Source organism: Pollicipes pollicipes, unplaced genomic scaffold (genome assembly GCF_011947565.3).
Source record: "Pollicipes pollicipes isolate AB1234 unplaced genomic scaffold, Ppol_2.1 Scaffold_4740;HRSCAF=5597_pilon_pilon_pilon, whole genome shotgun sequence".
Classification (NCBI taxonomy): Eukaryota; Metazoa; Arthropoda; class Thecostraca; order Pollicipedomorpha; family Pollicipedidae; genus Pollicipes; species Pollicipes pollicipes.
In genome coordinates, this window is record NW_023596545.1 from 33,891,874 (window position 1) to 33,911,269 (window position 19,396).

General features: G+C 58.4%; 2 protein-coding genes across 3 annotated transcripts; one reads left to right on the forward strand and one right to left on the reverse strand.

The window, feature by feature from the left end:
- The first annotated feature begins 3,645 nt into the window (after positions 1 to 3,645).
- On the forward strand, positions 3,646 to 13,799 carry LOC119099084 (GDP-L-fucose synthase). 2 transcript variants are annotated; one of them, XM_037222140.1, is made up of 8 exons: positions 3,646 to 3,721; positions 4,517 to 4,659; positions 5,298 to 5,412; positions 10,841 to 10,969; positions 11,596 to 11,787; positions 12,306 to 12,453; positions 12,949 to 13,090; positions 13,483 to 13,799. In XM_037222140.1, the coding sequence occupies exons 2-8, from the start codon at positions 4,523 to 4,525 to the stop codon at positions 13,574 to 13,576; spliced, it is 957 nt and encodes a 318-aa protein (XP_037078035.1). In that variant the 5' UTR covers positions 3,646 to 3,721; positions 4,517 to 4,522; the 3' UTR covers positions 13,577 to 13,799. The 2 variants fall into 2 exon arrangements, with proteins under 2 accessions (XP_037078035.1, XP_037078036.1); XM_037222141.1 differs by lacking the exon at positions 3,646 to 3,721 and adding an exon at positions 3,774 to 3,821.
- A 3,195-nt stretch (positions 13,800 to 16,994) lies between these two features.
- On the reverse strand, positions 16,995 to 18,788 carry LOC119098251 (zinc finger protein 500). Its single transcript, XM_037221175.1, has 5 exons — positions 18,645 to 18,788; positions 18,132 to 18,425; positions 17,814 to 18,044; positions 17,109 to 17,741; positions 16,995 to 17,039 (listed from the first exon to the last, which is right to left on the reverse strand). The coding sequence occupies exons 1-5, from the start codon at positions 18,786 to 18,788 to the stop codon at positions 16,995 to 16,997; spliced, it is 1,347 nt and encodes a 448-aa protein (XP_037077070.1).
- Between the last annotated feature and the right edge of the window lie 608 nt (positions 18,789 to 19,396).

A 19,396-nucleotide genomic window follows, 5' to 3' on the forward strand; every position in this document is an offset into this window, starting at 1 on the left:
AGTGACGACAGAGTGTAGGTGAGTCATGGAAGTGGAATGTCATGGAAGCACTCAAGCCTACCTCAGATTAACATCGCAAACAGCCGGCCAGTGAGTAGCGGGCTGGAGCGACTGAGACGCCCGGCATCACAAGGGCTCGTCTCGCCCTCCTCCTCACCTGGTTCAGCATCCAGTCGAGCACGACGGAGAGTCGGATGCCGGACGATGGTAGCCAGCCGTTCACGTTATCCACGAACACAGCGCCGAGCCGGTCGAAACTGACAACACAGCCGGCTCGTCAGCGACACCGGCAGCACTGGCGCTGCCGTCGGCTGGTCATGCCGGCAACGCTGTGAACGTGAGTCGAAGGTCCAAATCGCAAAACCTGAAACTTGCATCCACCAATCAATCACGCGTGTCAAGGGAGAACGATAAGAGTCATATGAGGGAGCTTGATCATTACCATGCTTCAAAGCAGCTAGCACGTGACAATCACGAGACTGGGGATCTTTTGGTGCCACCTTTCATCAGTTGTGACGTTCAAACGGACATGTCACCGCCATCACCCTCATCTCCCTCTCACTAAACGGGAAGAGCACCCCGTGCCTTCTTATGCAGCCCCACTCTGTCCTGATCAGACAGCTGGTCTCCGGTCTCCGGTCCCCGGTCTCCGGTCCCCGGTCTCCAGTCTCCAGTCTCCGGTCTCCGGTCTCCGGTCTCCTGTGCCCAAACCCCGAAGCACACCAGTTGCGATCAGGACGTCGCCACCTGTCTAGCTACCGACCCCGTGAGGAGGGGCGAGGGGGGCCTACCTGGCCGGCTGACAGGTCATACTCCAGAGCGTCTCGGCGATGTTATTGTAGATCATGCTCTGGTAGGCGTCGAACGCAGCCGGGATATCCTGTTGGACAAAAGGTGGTAGGTGAAGATGGTCGGTCTGATCATGACTGCATCATCCGACATCATGCACTGCAGCTGGAATCGCGCATAGTCTAGTTAATGCGTCCATATCATGAATACACATAATGTTACATTGGTTAAATACGGCGCAAGACAGTCTTTTCTACATCAATGGACATATGGACATACGAAAGAGCTGGTTCTTGATGAGGTGATGAGATGAGATGAGATGAGAGAAAAGAGGATGAGCGGCAAAAGAAACCACAGTGCGTCTATTACTGATACCGTATCCGCGAACGAACTAAATGAAATACAGAAAAGCTGGGACGAAATAAGATGCGATAATAATTTTTAAAAAATCAAAGCTGTTTCAAAAACTGCGCTTGACATTAACAAGTATTTCAGCATTTGACAGCAACACAGAACACCACCAGAACACTAACAACAGCACGCGATGCACGACCTAAAAGACGTTTGGACTGCATGCGAGCGCCACAAGATCAATATGTGCCAGGCCCGCGATTCGTCTACGACCCACGACCAAACGCCGGGCCCTTTTTCGGACGTCCCGTTCCGCCACCGCGCGCGAGCCCACCTTGATGAGGGCCTGGTTGACGGGTGTTTGGTCGGCGTCCAGCTCGGCCCACTCGTCGCCGCCCAGCCCCGGCTCCGGCTGCAGCTCCGGCGGCGGCGGCTGGAGCGATGCGGAGACGGGCCGGGCCGGCGCCGACCGCGGCACGAACGGCGGACTGAGCGGGTCGAGCGCGGCCGGCGCGACGCCGACGAGCCCGGCACTGACACGTTGTGCCCACGCGACCGGTCACCGCCGCCTGTCGGGTGGCGCGCCGAGGCATCAGCACACGGCGCCCGTGCGTCCGGGCCACACGGCCGTCTGAGTCAGGAATTAGCTATGCAATCGGTTTTGTGGAGGAAGGTCAGGTGCAGATCACATAGTAGAAATGACGACACCAAACGGAAATGAACAAGCAGAAAATCGTGGATTTGTATCATCTAACCATCACTCATCAATACTTATATAACGCTAACAATATACACTCATACAATACTAACCACCCTGCCACACAACCAATGCATCAGGCACAAATGAGGCGGTAGTGGTTTTAAGTTTTGGGGCGTGTTGACTGCCAATAATCATGCAGCGTCCAAGGCACAAACTGCGGTCGAGTCTGATGAGCTGAGGTGGTGCCGCCCCATCCGCCTCACCAGTGCGCTGCTGCGGCTCAAAGCCCCCGGCCTGAGGTCCAGAGAGCTGTCGCTGAAGGGCGGCTGGGACCGCCGCTGCTGCTGGGGGTGCCGGCTCTCCGGCCGCCACGCTGGAGCGCTCCCGCGGCCGCCGCAGCGGCGCCGGCGGCCCGTTCTCCAGCAGCTTGCCGCGGCCGCGCCCCCGCCCCAGGCCGCCGCCCACGCCCAGCATGGCTGTCGCAGTCTGCGGCACATAGGACAAACAGAAGTGAACAGCAATCTGTGGCTTGCATGGAAACAATGGTTTGCACAGAGGATGGGTGGACATTGGACTGGAGTCCCTTCCACATCATCATTTCCTCACATGACAGAAATGTGGGCAGTCTCCCAACCCTTGTAAGTGCTGGTGGTCCTGCAAAAATCAGTGGTCACTGTGGTATAGTTCTAAAATTTGCATTTCCTAGATATTTTGATTTGAGATATATTAGGTCTTATTATAAAAGCAGAATGTGATGCTGACATCATTTTTACATTTCAATCAAGATCACTCACTGTTATAAAGGCTGAAACACATGGTTGAACAATAGTGAATTATGCTTGATAGTCATTTGTGTCACCAGTATTTTGGTATAAATATTAGCTATTCATGCAGGGGCACTGCAGACTCTGTCACAGCAGGAGATTAAACTTTTGGTAATGTGCTTCCAATACACAGATAGGAACAACTTTACATGCACAGAGAGATGGAAGGCTCAATCTGCCCTCTAGTTTCCAGACCTAAGTATTCATGTTTCTTGACAACCTAATTTAGAGTTCATAGGTGGGGTCAATATTGGGCCTGATCTGATATATATATATATATATATATATATATATATATTATATATATATATATATATATATGTATATATATATATATATATATACAACAAAACCAAACACAGGCACGACATGCATGCCATTCATCCCATGCTAAAAGAAAATATGATGACCATTGTCTTCTTTAAGCACTCATGCAATTAGCTTAGCACTGGCACATCACTTTCATATTATACCAGTTCCTCAACGATTTATCAGATACAACCCAAGGCCCTAGATCTACAGTGCAACGAAGCTTCAATGTCGGGATGGGAAACAACACCCACCACAAAACAGGTTAACCCACACGGCTGGCCAATGCCCCAGAACCGGGCGGTTACCAATCACAACACCCAAGGCAGCAAGACAGGCTCCAAGCCACACAAGATTTGGAAGCTGCAAGCGGCGCAACCAAGAGAATGTGAAGGAAATGGTTTGACATTATTTATAGGTAAGGGAGAGTGGTCTGTGTTTGCGTTACATACATGCCTTTTGATAAAATATAACTTAATTTACGATCCAAAATAATTTTATATAACTGATAAAGCAAACAAACTAGCCTCAGAACATCTAAACTATCTCCAGAGTGGGAGCACAATGTAAAACATTTACCAGCCACATCAGCTTTTTACCTAAAACCAAAAAGTATCTTAATGACATTAAATGGCGCGTCTGCGACCTACTACAGCTTTCGATGAATGTGCTCAAAGTCGTAAGGCCCTACATAAAACTGAATCAGAAGTCAGGATCAGATACACTTGTGTTGGCGTCTTGAGGCAAGGTATCATCGGGACAACTTCCACTGAATGGAATAAAGTTTGGAGCGTGCACGGATGTTGAAGCCCACTTCCCACAGGCTTTCTACGGTGCCTTGAAAGCTGGTCAGCCTTTTAAAATGGTCTCAATGGTGCAACCTAGGTGGCAGAAAAGGGACTGGAGGCTTCTAAGCTGTTATTAAAGCTAGTATTTGAGCCGTGATTTTTCATCCTCATCACCTCATGGGGGGGGGGGGGGGTTCTGTGGTGAGAACGTTCATACATTATGATCCTTATTGTGAACACAACTTTGAGGGGTCTTGCTGGTGATGTTTTATTACTTTCTAGTGTTTTGCACAGCAATCATGTGGGCATCTGAAACTTTCATTTGATGGCTGAAGGCATATAACTGCTGTTTCTCTTTGTCCAAACAGATCTGTGATGCTCTCCAGACCATGGGACTGATGTGTCTTTATGCTTAGTCAGCCATAACCACAATTAATGGGCATACCAGATTTGAACTTGAGCAATGTGGTGTCAGCTCTGAGCATTTGCTCTGAGCTCTGTCATGATTTTTTTGTATGCAAATATCTCCAGATGCATTGCAGGCAATTACACACCCACAGGGACTACCATGTGTGATACATAATGGCCTGTGTCATCCATTTATGGCCTGCCCTAGAGATGGGTTAAGTTGACTAAACACAGTAATCTGTATGCACTAGGCAACACCTTTATTTCCAATCTTGTCTGGTGTACAAGATCTCATGTTTAGTCTGGCTCCTGGCAGTCAGCACCTTGTCATCACTGTGCTCCTGCAGCTCAACATGTCTGGTGGCAACATCATCCTGGTGACGGGTGGCACCGGCCTGGTGGGCAAAGCCATCCAGACACTGGTAGAGAAGGAGCTGAAGAGACCGGGCGAGACATGGGTGTTCCTCAGCTCCAAGGATGGCGACCTGACGTGAGCGCACACCCTTCCCTGAAATGTGTTTGGCTGACAACATTAGCTGTGTGAATGTTCATGATTATTGTGCAGCACTTTCAGAATCAGGATGTGGCAGATGGCATCCTTTCAAAAGCAAGCAGCCCCAGGATGGGTAATGAACCCAGCATACACACCCATGAAAGGCAGCACATGTCAAACTCCATCAGGCCTCATGGCAGTCATTCAATGCTCAATATATTCAGGCATCATATAAATGCTGTGACCTATGGCTCTCAAGCCAACTATATGGCATGCAGACAGTTTGAACCATTAAGATGCATTGATTTCCTGGTCAGCTTACTGAGTGCACTTTTTATTCAATGTTATCATTCTGCCATGAATTGGTCATTTCCTGTTTTGGTCACCCATCCCCTACCCCTGTCCCCCTGCTCCTTTGATTGTTCCATAGTGCAGCCTGTGCCCCCATCTCTGCCACTGTCCTCGTGCATCCCCTTACACCGCTCACTTGCCACCTCCTCTACCGCCCCCTGCTACCGTCCCTTCGCCCCCACCCATGCTTCTCTCCCCTGTGCTGCTACCTCGTCACCTCCCACCATGCCGGTCCGCGGCCACCAGCTGACCCCCTTCCCGCCGCTCCCCCGCTGCCTCCCCAGGGACCCGGCGGCGACGCGCGCCATCTTCGAGCGCCACCGACCCACTCACGTCATCCACCTGGCGGCCATGGTCGGCGGCCTCTTCCGCAACCTGCGCTACAACTGCGACTTCCTGGTGAGCGGCGCCCCGCTGCCGCCGCCTCGGCCGGGACCGGGTCGGCCCGTCTCGGCACGGACGTTACGGCTGTCGTGCCGGCAGAACTGGCGGGACTGCGTCGATGGGGCATGCGGGTGATGGACTGTGTCGCTGGGGAGGACTGGTGGGACTGTTTCGCAGGGGAATGCTAGTGGTGGGACTGCGTCGCTGGGAGAGGACTGGCGGGACTGTGTCGCTGGGGAATGCTGGTGATGGGACGGTGTCGCTGGGGAGGACTAGCGGGACTGTGTCGTCGGGGAAGAACCGGTGAGACTGTGTCGCTGGGGCAAGAATGTGATGAGACTGTGTCGCCGGGGCGGGACTGTGGCGGGACTTGTCGCTAGGGAGGGCTTTAGCAGGACTGTGTCGCTGGGGCGGGATTGTCCCAACGGAGTCGCTGGGCAGGATTGGCTCGGAACTGTGCCGCTGGGGGAGGACTGTTCCGGAACTGTGTCGCCGGGACAGGACTGTGACGGGGCCGTGTCGCTGGGGCAGAAATGTGACGGACTGTGCCGCTGGGGAAGGACTGTTTCACTGTTTCGGGACTGTCGCCGGGGCAGGACTGTGACGGGCAAGACTGTGACGTGCTGTGTCGCTGGGGCGGAACTGTGTTGGGACTGTGCCGCTGAGGCCTTTGCAATAAGTAGGACTGAAAGCAGCTTCTGTGGAAAGCAAAAGGAAGAGTTGCTGAAAATGGTTTCATGCTTTAAAAACCACATACAGCATTACGTTCCGTCTCATCTGTTCTCTCACCGATTTCAATGAGCGCCTCGAGCTTGAACTGGAGCGTCTGTCGGCCGCTCCTGGCGTTGCAGTCTCTGTGACATTGCACGGCGTATGCAGGGCGACGGCAGGGCGTTAACATTAGACACGTCGCGCCGGAGACTAGTCAGCTGGCTGGCGGCGGATGGTGCTTGTTCCCAATGAAGCCTACGCTAATTGGCTAATGTCCACGTAATTGGATGTCATAGAAAGGGGACCCTGGTTTTCTTGCTGCATGTTTGGAAAGAAGGAAATCCATAGCATTCAGATAGTACACTTGCGTGAATGCTCCAGCGAGCAAGAAAGAAGCTAGCAGTACGGTGCAAGGAATATTAATAAGCGATTATTGCCAAGAAAATGCATTTATCATCTCGACAGCACCGGATACTCGCTTTGTTATATTGAAACACCGAATGTGTTTGCCAGAAACGGAAAACGGTTTGAAAGATCAGTAATGACTACCAGTCACAGGTAAGACATCAGATATCCACGTCAGTCCCGTCTACCCGCAGTCTGCACTCAGTGCAGACAAAGAGCAGAGTGAGACAGCTGTGACGGTCGCTCGACGGGCTCAACGGCGATATCTGCATCGGGGTTTACTATCTCGCAACTCTCCCCTCCTGTCGCGTGATGGTCAGAGCGTGTCGCTTCTCGTGATCAGACACCGGCCGTGACATCCCAGTCTCGGCCACGTCACGTCCCTCGACACTCTGCCGGTGACTCGGGGAGCTGGCCGGGTCTAGCGGCCGGTGCCGCGCGCAGTTTCCTCCCGCATCGGTCACGTCACGTGTCATGGTCAGTTCGGCGCTTGGGCCTTCCCAGCTGATCGTGTCGGCGCTGGTGTCGCCCTCTCAGCTCAACTGGCAGACCCTGCACTGCCGCAGCGAGTGGCGATGGCGCCTCCTGGTGACCAGAATCGCATCGACCGCCCTACCTCGGACCTCCCCGATCTGTGCGTTAGCGTCGCTAGTAGTTCGTTTTCCGAGGAGGGGTGGGGGTTTAGAGATTGTGCGAAGCAGGAGTTTCGCTTGATTCGCCCTCCTGCCTTCTTCTGGACTTCGTCTCACGTCGTTTTGAACAGGTGCATGGTCGGACGCAGATGTGCGGCACCAGATGTCAAACCAGGTCGAGATTCGATTTAGACCCACATTGGCCCGATGTACGCTGTGCGAACGTGACCTCACTAACCGGGGGAGGGGGGGGGGGGGGGGGGTTGAGCGAGATCCTGGGCGTGTACGTATGTACGCACGATCGGGTACTAAGATTTTATGCGTTTTTGAAGAAATGACACTGCATTTGACATTGATTTCCATAGCTTAGTCATAGCAGAACATGTGTTGCGTGTCGCGCCCCAGCATTTAGATAAAACACCGAACGAGACATCAGTTACGAGCATTCGCACCAAAGGGTCAAAGCCAAAACCGTGGCACGTTTGCGCGCAATCACGCAAGCTGCACAAGCAAGATAGCTGCCGACAAGTATCCCGCTCTACCGAATTGTTACCTAACCAGCTGACCAGTCAGTGAGCTCACGCGTCCCTCCAGGGCACCGCAGTACGGTCCACTGCCGGGGTCTGGCACTCCCGACAGCGGACGGGTTCGGCGCTGAGTAAGAGAGACCACACACGACGTAGCATGGCGATGGGCAGGACGTGCAGGCTGGAGACCGGTGTGCGTCGCGATCATGCCGCAGTTGCACACCCGAAGCCACGAATCTTACGATTGCAGGGCTTTCCTGTACACCACATTCTTGGTCTTGGCTTTTAAGGTGCTGCGTTGTGTCATTTAGGTGCCACAGGCGGTACCCGCTTGGCCCGCTGTGCGAAGGGGCGCTGCCGTTGACGGTGGTTACGTATTCTCTCGGAGTGAAGCACTAACCTGCACGCCACGCCTTCGAAGTCCGTACAAGGCGTCACATTTGCCTTTCAGTCCCGTCACCCAGTCGCCTCTTAAGGCCTTGCCAATCGTCGCGCCAAGTAACGCTCTTGCATTACATAGTAGTAATATACGAATGGAATCGATCGACACTACGGCCCGCTACGGGGATCGGGTAGTGTACGTGGTGTGTGCATATAAGCTGATGTCCGGCATGTTTACACGGGCTTCTTTACCGTGTGAGGCCTTGCTATTCGAAGGATCGTCGGAATGTACAATGTAAATGTCTGAGCTGTTTTGGGCACCTAGCGCAGATAGTGAGTGTCCCGAAGACGGTGGCATTCATTCCAGTTCGAGCTGTCGCGGCATGTTTTTCAACCCTCGAAGATGGCTCTGCCCGTCCCCCATCCACGTTAGGTTTTGTCGTCACGAAACCTGCGAACACGGTCCCCTTTCCGCACGCGCCACGGCCGTTCCGGACGTCGGAGCGGCGTGAGATTGTGCCGTGGAGCGTCACGAGGGTTGTACCCGGGGTGCATATACTTGGCACTGTCTTCGGCACAGCCGTCTGCGCTGTGTATCTCGGCGATACATCCGGACGCTCACACGCACGCACGCACGCACGCACGCATGCACGCACGCATGCACGCACGCATGCACGCACGCATGCACACACGCACGCACGCACGTAGGTACGTACGCTACTAATTTAGTTGTTTGGATGCCGCTGCGTCTATCTTTTGAGCATTCGTTCTGTCAGTCTGGTTTTCTTATGCTGCAATCTTACACTGTCGAAATCAGACGGCAGTCGGCTGCAGGCGCCAGCTGCTCAGATGGCGGTCGGCTGCAGGCGTCAGCTGCTCTGATAGCAGTCGGCTGCAAGCGTCAGCTGCTCAGATGGCAGTCGGCTGCAAGCGTCAGCTGCTCAGACGGCAGTCGGCTGTGGGCGTCAGCTGCTCAGATGGCAGTCGGCTGCGGGCGTCAGCTGCTCAGACGGCAGTCGGCTGCTGGCGTCAGCTGCTCAGACGGCAGTCGGCTGCGGGCGTCAGCTGCTCGGATGGCAGTCGGCTGCGGGCGTCAGCTGCTCAGACGGCAGTCGGCTGCGGGCGTCAGCTGCTCGGACGGCAGTCGCCTGCAGGCGTCAGCTGCTCAGACGGCAGTCGGCTGCGGGCGTCAGCTGCTCGGACGGCAGTCGGCTGCGGGCGTCAGCTGCTCTGATGGCAGTCGGCTGCGGGCGTCAGCTGCTCTGCGGCTCATCCTCCGGATGTCTCCGGTCGTTCTGGCTCTAGGCCCTTGTAATGGGTCACGGGCTTTTGTGTACTGTGTACGCGCTAGTAGCGATGGTGACCCACGACAACGGAAAAGTCCGAGGTAGGGCGGTCGATGCGGTTCTGATCACCAGGAGGCGCCATCGTCACTCGCTGCGGCAGTGCAGGGTCTGCCAGTTGTCGAGCTGAGAGGGCGACACCAGCGCCGACGCGAGCAGCTGGGAAGGCCCAAGCGCCGAACTGACAATGACACGTGACGTGACCGATGCGGAAAAGAAGTGCGCGCGCAGAACCGGTCGCTAAACCTGGCCAGCTCCCCGAGTCACTGGCAGGGTGTCGAGGGGCGTGACGCGGCCGTGACTGGGGTGTCGCGGCCGGTGTCTGACCACGCTCACTTTGGGCCCGGCCCACAGAAGAGTCGTCGCACAGGGACCCACTAACGAAGATGTTGCGCTCGAACGGGTGTATGCACGTGTTGGCTCGCGGACAACACGGTCCTATTTCCGCCGGTCTTCACTGGGGCAGCACCGAACCTGTTGAGTTGATTTCTCGAGACTTACTTGATTTTAGCATCTAAATCAGGTGCAAACGTACTGATGTCTTCTCAGGAGCAATTCAGGGAATGAATCACTGTACGCTGTTTAGAGATTGGTGCGGAACGGATGTGTGTGTGTGTGCAACTCAACGACAACAACAATTGTTTGTTAGATCGTGTCAGACCAATATTCTGCTGCTGTGAGCCCGTATCTGGTGTTCTTACGACGTAACAGGGACGCTAAGAAAGACGGTATGAGGTTTTGATCAGTTTGTCTTCCTGCCTTAGCAGACCCGAAAAAGAGACACCAATTCAGCGCTGGCCAAAAGACTAATCATGGCAATTTGGGCGGTTGACCTTTTTACCTTTGGAGAGTGGATAAGCACAGCCAATTTGGAGTCTAATAGAATGGTTTTCTTCTATTTTTATGAATATTGTTGATTGCTATACCACAACAACAATGACTAGATGCGAAAGGATGTCGGCTTTCCAGCAATACGGAAATTTGGTCACTGATAAATTTCGAAGCATGTTTGATTTGCCGAAACCTAAAAACGCTTCTGAACATTTCACCTGGTGGTGCTTAATCCTTTCTCTCTCAGGACAGCAGAATGACCGAAATATTTTTTTTACCACCGATACACCTATAGCTTCCGAATGTAGCGGCGACAAGCACGCTAGCATTGCATGCAGTGCCTTTGCACCATTTATACCATGGCTTCGGAGGTTAGCCATTCGTGAGCACAATTGGTTCAGAAATTTGGTATTTTAGGATCGTTAGCGAAAGAAAGCTGTGGAAAGTAAGAAATGCGATTATCAGCTATGTCCATATCGGCATTGTTTCATTCTGTGAGCCCACTATCGAGAAACCTGTTAATGAAACGCCCTCGTCGAAATCGCTCACACCCATAAACATCACCACGAAACGCGCCTTCGACACTCACTGAGCTGCGCCGTGTGAATTGCAGCGCAAGAACATCCTGATCAACGACAACGTGCTTGAGTCGGCGCACCAGCACGACGTGCAGAAGGTGGTGTCGTGCCTCTCCACCTGCATCTTCCCCGACAAGACCAGCTACCCGATCGACGAGACGATGGTGAGCGCTCCGTTTTCGGCCACGTGCCGATGGTCACCAACAGCCAGGCGGGCTGACCGGGGACGTCGTTTATCTGTGGCTCATGCTTCGCACGAAGGCGTTGCTGCTGAAGGGACTGCTGCTCCCCTATGAGGTTGGACTGGACGCGCCTGATGATGATGTGACCGGTGGCTGCAGGTCTCCAGTTCACCGCAGCGTCGGTTAAATGCTGGGATGGTTGCGATGATTATTTTCGTTGAGGCTTGTAGTATCGTATGAAGAACATTATCTGCCCATACTCGCTTATATTTTGTTAGTAAGCACGTTTACTCTGTTTGAGATCGGACTCGCATGCGTTCACTAAACGTCTAGCGATTTTCTGCAATGGCTGACTCCTGATGGTACTCGAAGGGATGTGAGTGAACGCGACATGTTACCTATATTGTCATTGACATTATCCCTGTCGGAATGATTCCCATGTGTTGCGTCTTGTTTGCTGGCGTCTTAGCTGAGGCCGCTCCCAAATCACACGCAGTGGCATGTGCAAACGTGACACAGCTACCCGGGTGTATCGAGCGTGACGGTCTGAGCGGCGGCCGGGAGCCAGTCGGTCGCGCCTGCTCAGCGCCGCCGGCCGTCCCCGCCAGGTGCACAACGGGCCGCCGCACCCGTCCAACTTCGGCTACAGCCACGCCAAGCGGCTGGTGGACGTGCAGAACCGGGCGTACGCGCAGCAGCACGGCCGCCGCTTCACGTCCGTCATCCCGACCAACGTGTTTGGGCCGCACGACAACTTCAACATGCAGGACGGCCACGTGCTGCCCGGCCTCATGCATAAGGTTGGGGCCACGACGCGGCGCGGACAGACTCGGGTGCTGCCGGACTGTGAAGACACTGTCGGACTGTGAAGAGCGGTGGATGGAACCGTCCTGCGGATGGGTCGCGTTGATCCGGGATATGCGCTGACGCCCTGGAGCTGCGTCTCTGAGGCGCCTGACTCAGGGCTGCTCAGGCGCGCCGCCGGGACGAAGGGGGCGGCGCCCAGGCGGCCGACCGGCCGCTTCGGTGGCGATGCCCCGCGCCTAGTCTCTGCTGGTGACGCGACTAACGTGGGCTGATGACGCACACGGACGTCAACATCGGGAACGTGGGATTTTGGCAGCTCTCCGCGGGCCTGAGGCCAGGGGCAGCAATCGTCGTCATGCTGGTTGTCGCGCTGCTGCTGTTAAGGACAAGCTAGAGCCCACTTCATTTGCAGACCGAACTGTCCTGCAGCCAACAGGCGATACGCACGCCCGGTCTCGTGCCAACCTCGTCCGCGCCGCCCGGCTGACCGCTGACCGCCGCCGCCGCGCAGGCGTACCTGGCCAAGCAGTCGGGCGAGCCGTTCGTGATCTGGGGCACCGGCCGGCCGCTGCGTCAGTTCATCTACTCGCTCGACCTGGCCCGCCTGATGGTGTGGGCGCTGCGCGAGTACACTGAGGTCGACCCCATCATCCTCTCCGGTGAGTGGCGGCGCGACGGCCGGTTCGTGCTGGCCAGACGCGGACTGGCGGCGGCGTGACGTGCCGAGAGAAGTGCGGGGAGTGGGTGGCCGGTGGTCGAGTCGGGGCGGCGGCGGTCCGTGCAGCGTGGCCACTGCCCCGCTTTTTGACTGTGGAGGCGCTGTGCGGCGGGTCTGCCGGACGGCCGCCGCGGGACACCGGACGGCGCGCTGGCTCGTGGGAGCGGTCCCGTCATGGACGAAGCGTCCGGCTCGGTCTCGTCGCTGGACGAGTCGCTGGGTTGTCCTCGTCCGGGTCCCGCAGTGGACGAGTCCGGACTGGTTCACGCGTTGCTGCAGTTTGTGCCGCTTCCTCGTGGTGTTCGGGGCTCTGGAATCGTTGTTCCGGTCCTGTTGTGGACGAGGCCCTGCCCCGTTCTCGTCCCGTCCCATCGTTGGACTCGTTCTCCGGACTCGTGCGGGGGCGCAGCCCTGACCCGTTCTCCCGCTGGTGCAGTGGACGAGTCGGACGAGGTTTCGATACGGGACGCGGCTCAGATGGTGCTGGACGCCATCGGCTTCCAAGGCCAGGTGGTGCAGGACGACAGCCACGCGGACGGCCAGTACAAGAAGACGGCCAGCAACGCCAAACTGCGCCGGTAGGGACGGTGGGAAAGGGCTGGATCGCCTCCTAGCCGAGGGTCCAGACTAGGGCTGGAGAGAGACCTGCGTCGAACCTGGGGAGAGTAGTAGTAGAACCTGGGGAGAGTAGTAGTAGTAGTAGTAGAACCTGGGGACCCGCGCCGGAACAGGGGCTAGAGCAGGCACTGGAGCGGCCGGGACGGCTCTGGGTCCCCGGCCGGCCGGGTGCACCGGTGTCACACCTGGCCGCCATGGCATCTTGTCGTCCTGCGTCCCCTTGACCGGCCCTGCGTCGTACGCCCCGCCAGCAGCGGACGGACGCGTGCGTGCGCACGGGTCTGCCGTGGCGAGCTGCCGCGGGGCAGAAGTCGCCCGCCTCCTCCTGAGCCCGGGCCCCGCTGGTTCGCAGGTACCTGCCCGACTTCCAGTTCACGCCTCTGCGCCAGGCCGTACAGGAGACGGTCGACTGGTTCGTCGCCAACTACGACACGGCACGCAAGTAGCCGGGTCGGTTCTCCCGCGCTCCGCGGGTGGAACTGTTGGACGGGCGGCGGGCGGGGCGTCGCTCGGAGTTCGCTGGGGTTCCGCGCCGGCCAAACTTACGTCCGTCCCGGCTGGCTGTGGGGTGCTGCGATGGAACTGTGTTGTTTTGAGTCACTTGCGGTCGGTGTTGTCGGGAGGGCGCGGCGAACCTTGCATGAGACGCGTTGGAAAACTGGTCAGCTGGCCAGGCCAAGTTGTATGTAGGATTTGGCCGTTTGTCAACAGTTCGTACTGCGTGTTGTATTTCGGGATCATCGGGGTGACTGCAGAAGACAGACGCTGGGAGGCTAGACTCAGATCGTTTCAGGGACGAAATTTGTGCAGACTGCACGGAACCGAACCGTAGACGTGCTTTTGCGTGCAGGGTCGCGTTTGTAGCAGTGGCATCTTGGTTAAGAGGGAAAATGTTTCACTGTAAGTTGCGCTTTCGTGTAGTTTTGTTGGAAGTGTCCAGAAAATTGTCCGATGTGGTCAGAACGCGTCTGTTTGTCTGTTGGCCCAGTATGTCTTCTTTTTTAGAGGCAATGATTCGAGGCATAGCATGCTCGGGGTAGTTTTTTTTTACCTACGGATCATTGTCATGGTTGGGAAGTCTAGTATTTAGCAGTCCTAAGGCAACGTACAGACGTATGGCTAACGTGACGATGATAAGGCAAGCAAAGACAATCGGCCTGTTAGTAGACAAGTCGAAAAGAGCGCGAAGTTGTACGTCTGTGCGCTCCGCCGGCTGACCACACAGAGCGGTGACCACGCGCGGCCCGGCCCCGACCATAGGTCAGGGACCAGGTCACGTGACCCAGGTGCCGCGCGGCCCGACAGGCGCGCCCCCGCGTGTCAGCCCGTCAATGTAGCCAGAACTGCAGTGTCACAAGAGGCATGAGAGAGCACCTTTCATTTATACCTATTCTGTCGCCTATCGCGCCTACCCTACCTATATGCACCTATCATTGTTATGCTGTGGGGGGATGCGAAGGTGGAGGTGAAAAGTTTTGTTGAAAACCCCCAGTATTGCGCGTGGAGAATAGAGTCGAGGTAGATGCTCTTGACGTGCACTGCGTGGGAGCTCATGGCGTGTTTGTCTACCGTGGCGTGATGCGCGCAGGTGGAGGTCAATACATTTCTAAACAACCCCGGTGCTGCGCGCGGAGAGAGGCGGGCTGGATCCGCCCCGATGGACTCGGGCGCGCAGCTCTTCTGCTCGGAGAAGACGCGGTGCTGCGGCACCACCGCCGCTCAGCTGTCTGGCAGGCGACCCCTCCGCACAATCCGAGCCACGACCGCACAGGCGTGTTTACAGATTATTTATTCAAAATACATTCGCTCTACAACAACGCTCTGAATACCGCCCACTGCCTCCAGCGTTCTCCACTGCACCGCTGTATTTGAGCTGACGAGGAGACGGCCCGGAGTCGGCGGCGACCCGTGGCTTCCTCCTCTGGCAGATCTGTCATCTTGATCTTTGCCTTCAGTGATAGGTTTTGGAAGTCACAACCATTCTTCGGGTCTTGTGAGAGATACCTGCATCAGTCATAATGTGACACTGGAACGTCGCCATTGTTTTGAATTACCTCGGCGAGTGAGCATGAACCGGGCTGGATCGATCACTTTCGTAACGTTCAATGGCAGTCCTGGACAACGCATTAGCTTTAGGTGCAAATCCCACTGAACAATGATTGGTTTAGCAGGGGTTTCATTGATCACACACACACACACACACACGTAGCCCAATGTTTAACGCAATGGGAAGTATGCGTGCGACGGGAAGGATGTAGGTAGCGGTCTCAAAGATCTCACAAAGCGCAATTTTTTCACCACCGCTGGCTTTGAACGGAGGCAGCTGATAGAGATATCAAATTACGCATATTTAACTGTGTAGCGAAATATTCCTTCCCTTGCCCGCCAACGATGGACGCGATCAGGACTGACCAGGCGGGGCGACCCGTGACTGACTTTCGATAACCCCGCCCGAAGCTGACTGACAGGCCTATGGTCTACGGCACGACGCCCACCCATTTCCAAAAGCCATCGGGGAAAGTCACGAACCAGATCAGCGATGTCAGCCCGGCGCCACGGCGCCTGCACCAGTCGGTTGGTGACCCGCCCGCACCTGCCCAGCGGCCCCTGCGGCGGCCCTCCGCGCCAAGGCCGCCACTCGACCCGTGCCGCCACCGCCGCCTGCGCAGCCTCCGCACCCGTTCCTCTTCCGACTCCACTCGTCCGAGGTGATCACATTCGGTCGGCGGGGCCGGCGCGTCGACGCGCCGCCCCGCGCGGCGCGCAGGGAACACATAGAAAAGTGCCGGCGTCGCGGCGGCGAGCCGGGCCGGCGCCAGTCCGGCGACGCGTATGAAATGGCAGCGACGCGGCGGCCGGCCGGCGGGGTGATTGAAGCGATGACGTGAGCACAGTGCACTGAGGCCGCGCCCGGCGCCGGCGCCCCGTGGACCCGCAGAGAGCCGAGGCGATCTGTGACGTCATCGACGCCGGGACCGGCCGCCACGGAGAGGTAAGCAACGTGGACCAGGCCATCAAAAGAGCAGATGAAATGGGATGGCGGACACGAACTGGCTACATCTGCTAAACTTTGTGAGCTATCGGATCAGGGTACGGCGATGTGGTGGAGACAATAGTCTGATAGCAATGCTGCAGCGAGACGAGAGCCTCCGGCAGAAGCTCTGCTGGGGAGAGCGGGACCTCGTGGCAGTGCGAAGGCCGTCGGCGGGACCTGATGTGTCGCGGCGGTGGGTGGGACGAATTTTGTCCAGCTGAAATGGCCGACTGGCGGCCGGCACCGACTGACGGGGCTCGGTGGAATCCGCGGACGATGTCTGACGTCACGAGGCGGACATCGCTCAGGCAGATGAGGTCAGGTCTGTACACCCCTCTAGAGAGAGCCATTCAAATGTGATAGGTACTTGGGAGCGCGCCGTTATAAACATCAACGGCCATAAAAAACAGATGCTGTTAGGCAAAACACCACATGGCACAAATCCAGCAAAAGGCTTAAAGATAACCAGCAGGGAAAGCTTACAACAGCGTAACATCCAAGATCGTCGCAGGCCGCGAAACTTTCGGCTCGCACGCGCGCGCTGCTCCCCGTACCGACATCGCACACCTCAGACTTGAAAAGCATGAGATCTGGGCGGCTGCCCCGCTGCGGGACGCCCCGCGCTGCGGCGCCAGCTGCCGCCAACTGCCAGCAGAGCCGGGCATTTGTACCATGGCGCCGCTCCCTGGCCCGCCGTCGTGCTCTAGCTAGTGCCCCTCCTGGCCCAATCTGCTTTGAGCAAGGTTGATAAATATACTTTAATATCACTGCGCACCGCTGGCGGTCGGCGGCTGGCAGGGGCCGCCGGCGCCGCGAGCTCCGCCCGGCGCTCAGCCTCGGTCCGGCGCCTCGCCCGTCTCCATCGGAGCCGGACTCTGCACCGAGAGTGAGCGGAGCGCCGCGCTCGGCGACGGTGGCGCCTCCTGCGCGCCGCCCAGCGCGGCCGGCAGCTGGCGGAGGTAGGTGGGCGGCTGCTCCTCCGAGTTGGCGCGGCGCGGCGGCGCGCGCGGCGAGCGCGGCGGCCCCGCCTCGTCCACGCTGCCGCCGCCGCCGCCCTCGCCCAGCTCGTAGCGCGCGTGCGTGCGCATGTGGCGCGTGATCATGTCGCGCCGGCACGCCGCGTACGGACACTGCGGGCACTTGTACGGCTTCTCGCCGGTGTGCGTCCGCTGGTGCGTCGACAGGTGATCGGAGCGCGAGAACACCTGGCCACACACGCGGCACGTGTACGGCTTGAGGCCCGTGTGCAGCCGCATGTGGCGCGTCAGCATATCGCTGCGCGCGAACGAGCGCTTGCACGTGTCGCACACGTACGTCTTGGAGGCGGCGTCGACGGGCTTGCTCTTGTGGCGCGACGCCATGTGCTTGGCCAGCCGGTCGTGCAGCGAGAACATCTGTCCGCACACGGGGCACACGTAGGCCACGTCCGTGCCCGGCGGCATCTCCTCCACCACGGGGCACACCTCTAGGTTGTAGCGCAGCGCCACCGAGTCTCGCGTGGTCGGCGAGGCGACGTTGCCGTGCACGATGGGGATGGGCGGGTGGAGGCCGGGCGAGCGGAGGCGCAGCAGCGGGTGCGCGCCGAGCCGCGGCGCCGCCGCCTCCGAGCCGGGCGTGCCGGCGCTGCTGGCGGCCGAGCCGAGCCGCGCAGAGCGCAGCGACAGGTCGAGCGGCGAGTCCTGCGGCGACGACTGGTCCGACTCGAGCGAGCCCGACTTGCCCGGAATGTGCAGCGGCCGCGGCGCGCGTCGGCCCTGCCGCAGCACGGAGCCGCGCGCCGGCGCCGGCGGCTCGAACCACGCGCTCAGGTCCGAGTCGGAGCGGCTGCGGCGCCGGTACAGCTCGCTCAGCTGCGACAGGTACTCGAGCGGCAGCGGCGACTGCGAGAGCGGCGTGGCCGGGCTGACCGGCGTCAGCGGCGACTGCGGCGAGCCCGACAGGCCGGCGCCCAGTAGCCGGTTGTGCACTTCCAGCCGGTGCTCGCTGTCCATGCCGGCCGTGCACTGCGCGCACGCGCAGAAGGTGAACTTGTGCGGCTGGCCGCCGCCCGTCTCGCGCTCGCACGGCGGCACCTGCAGCCGCGGCGGCGAGCAGATGACGCGTGCGCGCTCCTCCAGCCGCACGTCGGCCTCATAGTCGACCTCCTCCTTGATGCGCAGCGCACCGAATCCGACGCGCGGCGAGTCCTGGCAGACGAGCGGGCTGTCGAGCGACGAATGCGGCGACTTGGACGACACCGGCGAGAACACGTCCTCCTCCTCCTCCGAGATGGCGCGGCACGCGAACCGCTCGCCGTCGGCGCTGTCGAAGCGGAACACGTCTGCGCCGAGCGCGCGCGGGCTCCGGAGCAGCGCGTCAGTGCGCGCCGGCGCCGCCAGGGGCGCGGCGGTCGCGCCGGGCTCTGGCGCCTCTTCGGCCGGCCGCTCCGGCTCGGCCTCGCCGCGGGAGAACATGGCAGCGGCGGGCGGGCGGCGGCCGACTAGTGCGGGCGGCGCGGAGAGGCAGCCATCGTCGACGTCCGCGGGGCCGCCGAGCGTCAGCTTCTGAAGCACCGTGTCGAGACGGCGCCGCTTGCTCAGGCTGGGCTCGCTCTGGGTGCTGGGCGGCAGGGCCAGCTGGGCCATGGTCAGGCGACCGGGCCGGGCGCCGCGCTGGGCGGCTGCGCCGAGGTCATCCCGGCCGCCCGCTCACCGGCTCCTCGGGTCACCGCCTGTCGGCAGACGGGCACGCGTCATGGGACGACACCGACAGCCGGTGTGCCGTATCACCATCGATACCGACCGTTGACAGCCGGTGTGCCGCATCACCATCGATACCGAACGCCGACAGCCGGTGTGCCGCATCACCATCTATGCCGAACGCCGACAGCCGGTGTGCCGCATCACCATCGATACCGAACGCCGACAGCCGGTGTGTCGCATCACCATCGATACCGAACGCCGACAGTCGGCGTGCCGCATCACCATCGATACCGAACGCCGACAGCCGGTGTGCCGCATCACCATCGATACCGAACGCCGACAGCCGGCGTGCCGTCTCACCATCGATACCGAACGCCGACAGCAGGTGTGCCGCATCACCATCGATACCGAACGCCGACAGCAGGTGTGCCGCATCACCATCGATACCGAACGCCGACAGCAGGTGTGCCGCATCACCATCGATACCGAACGCCGACGGGCAAACGACGGTCAGCGGGCACCAGAGGAATAATGCTGCCGTAAAAGGAAAC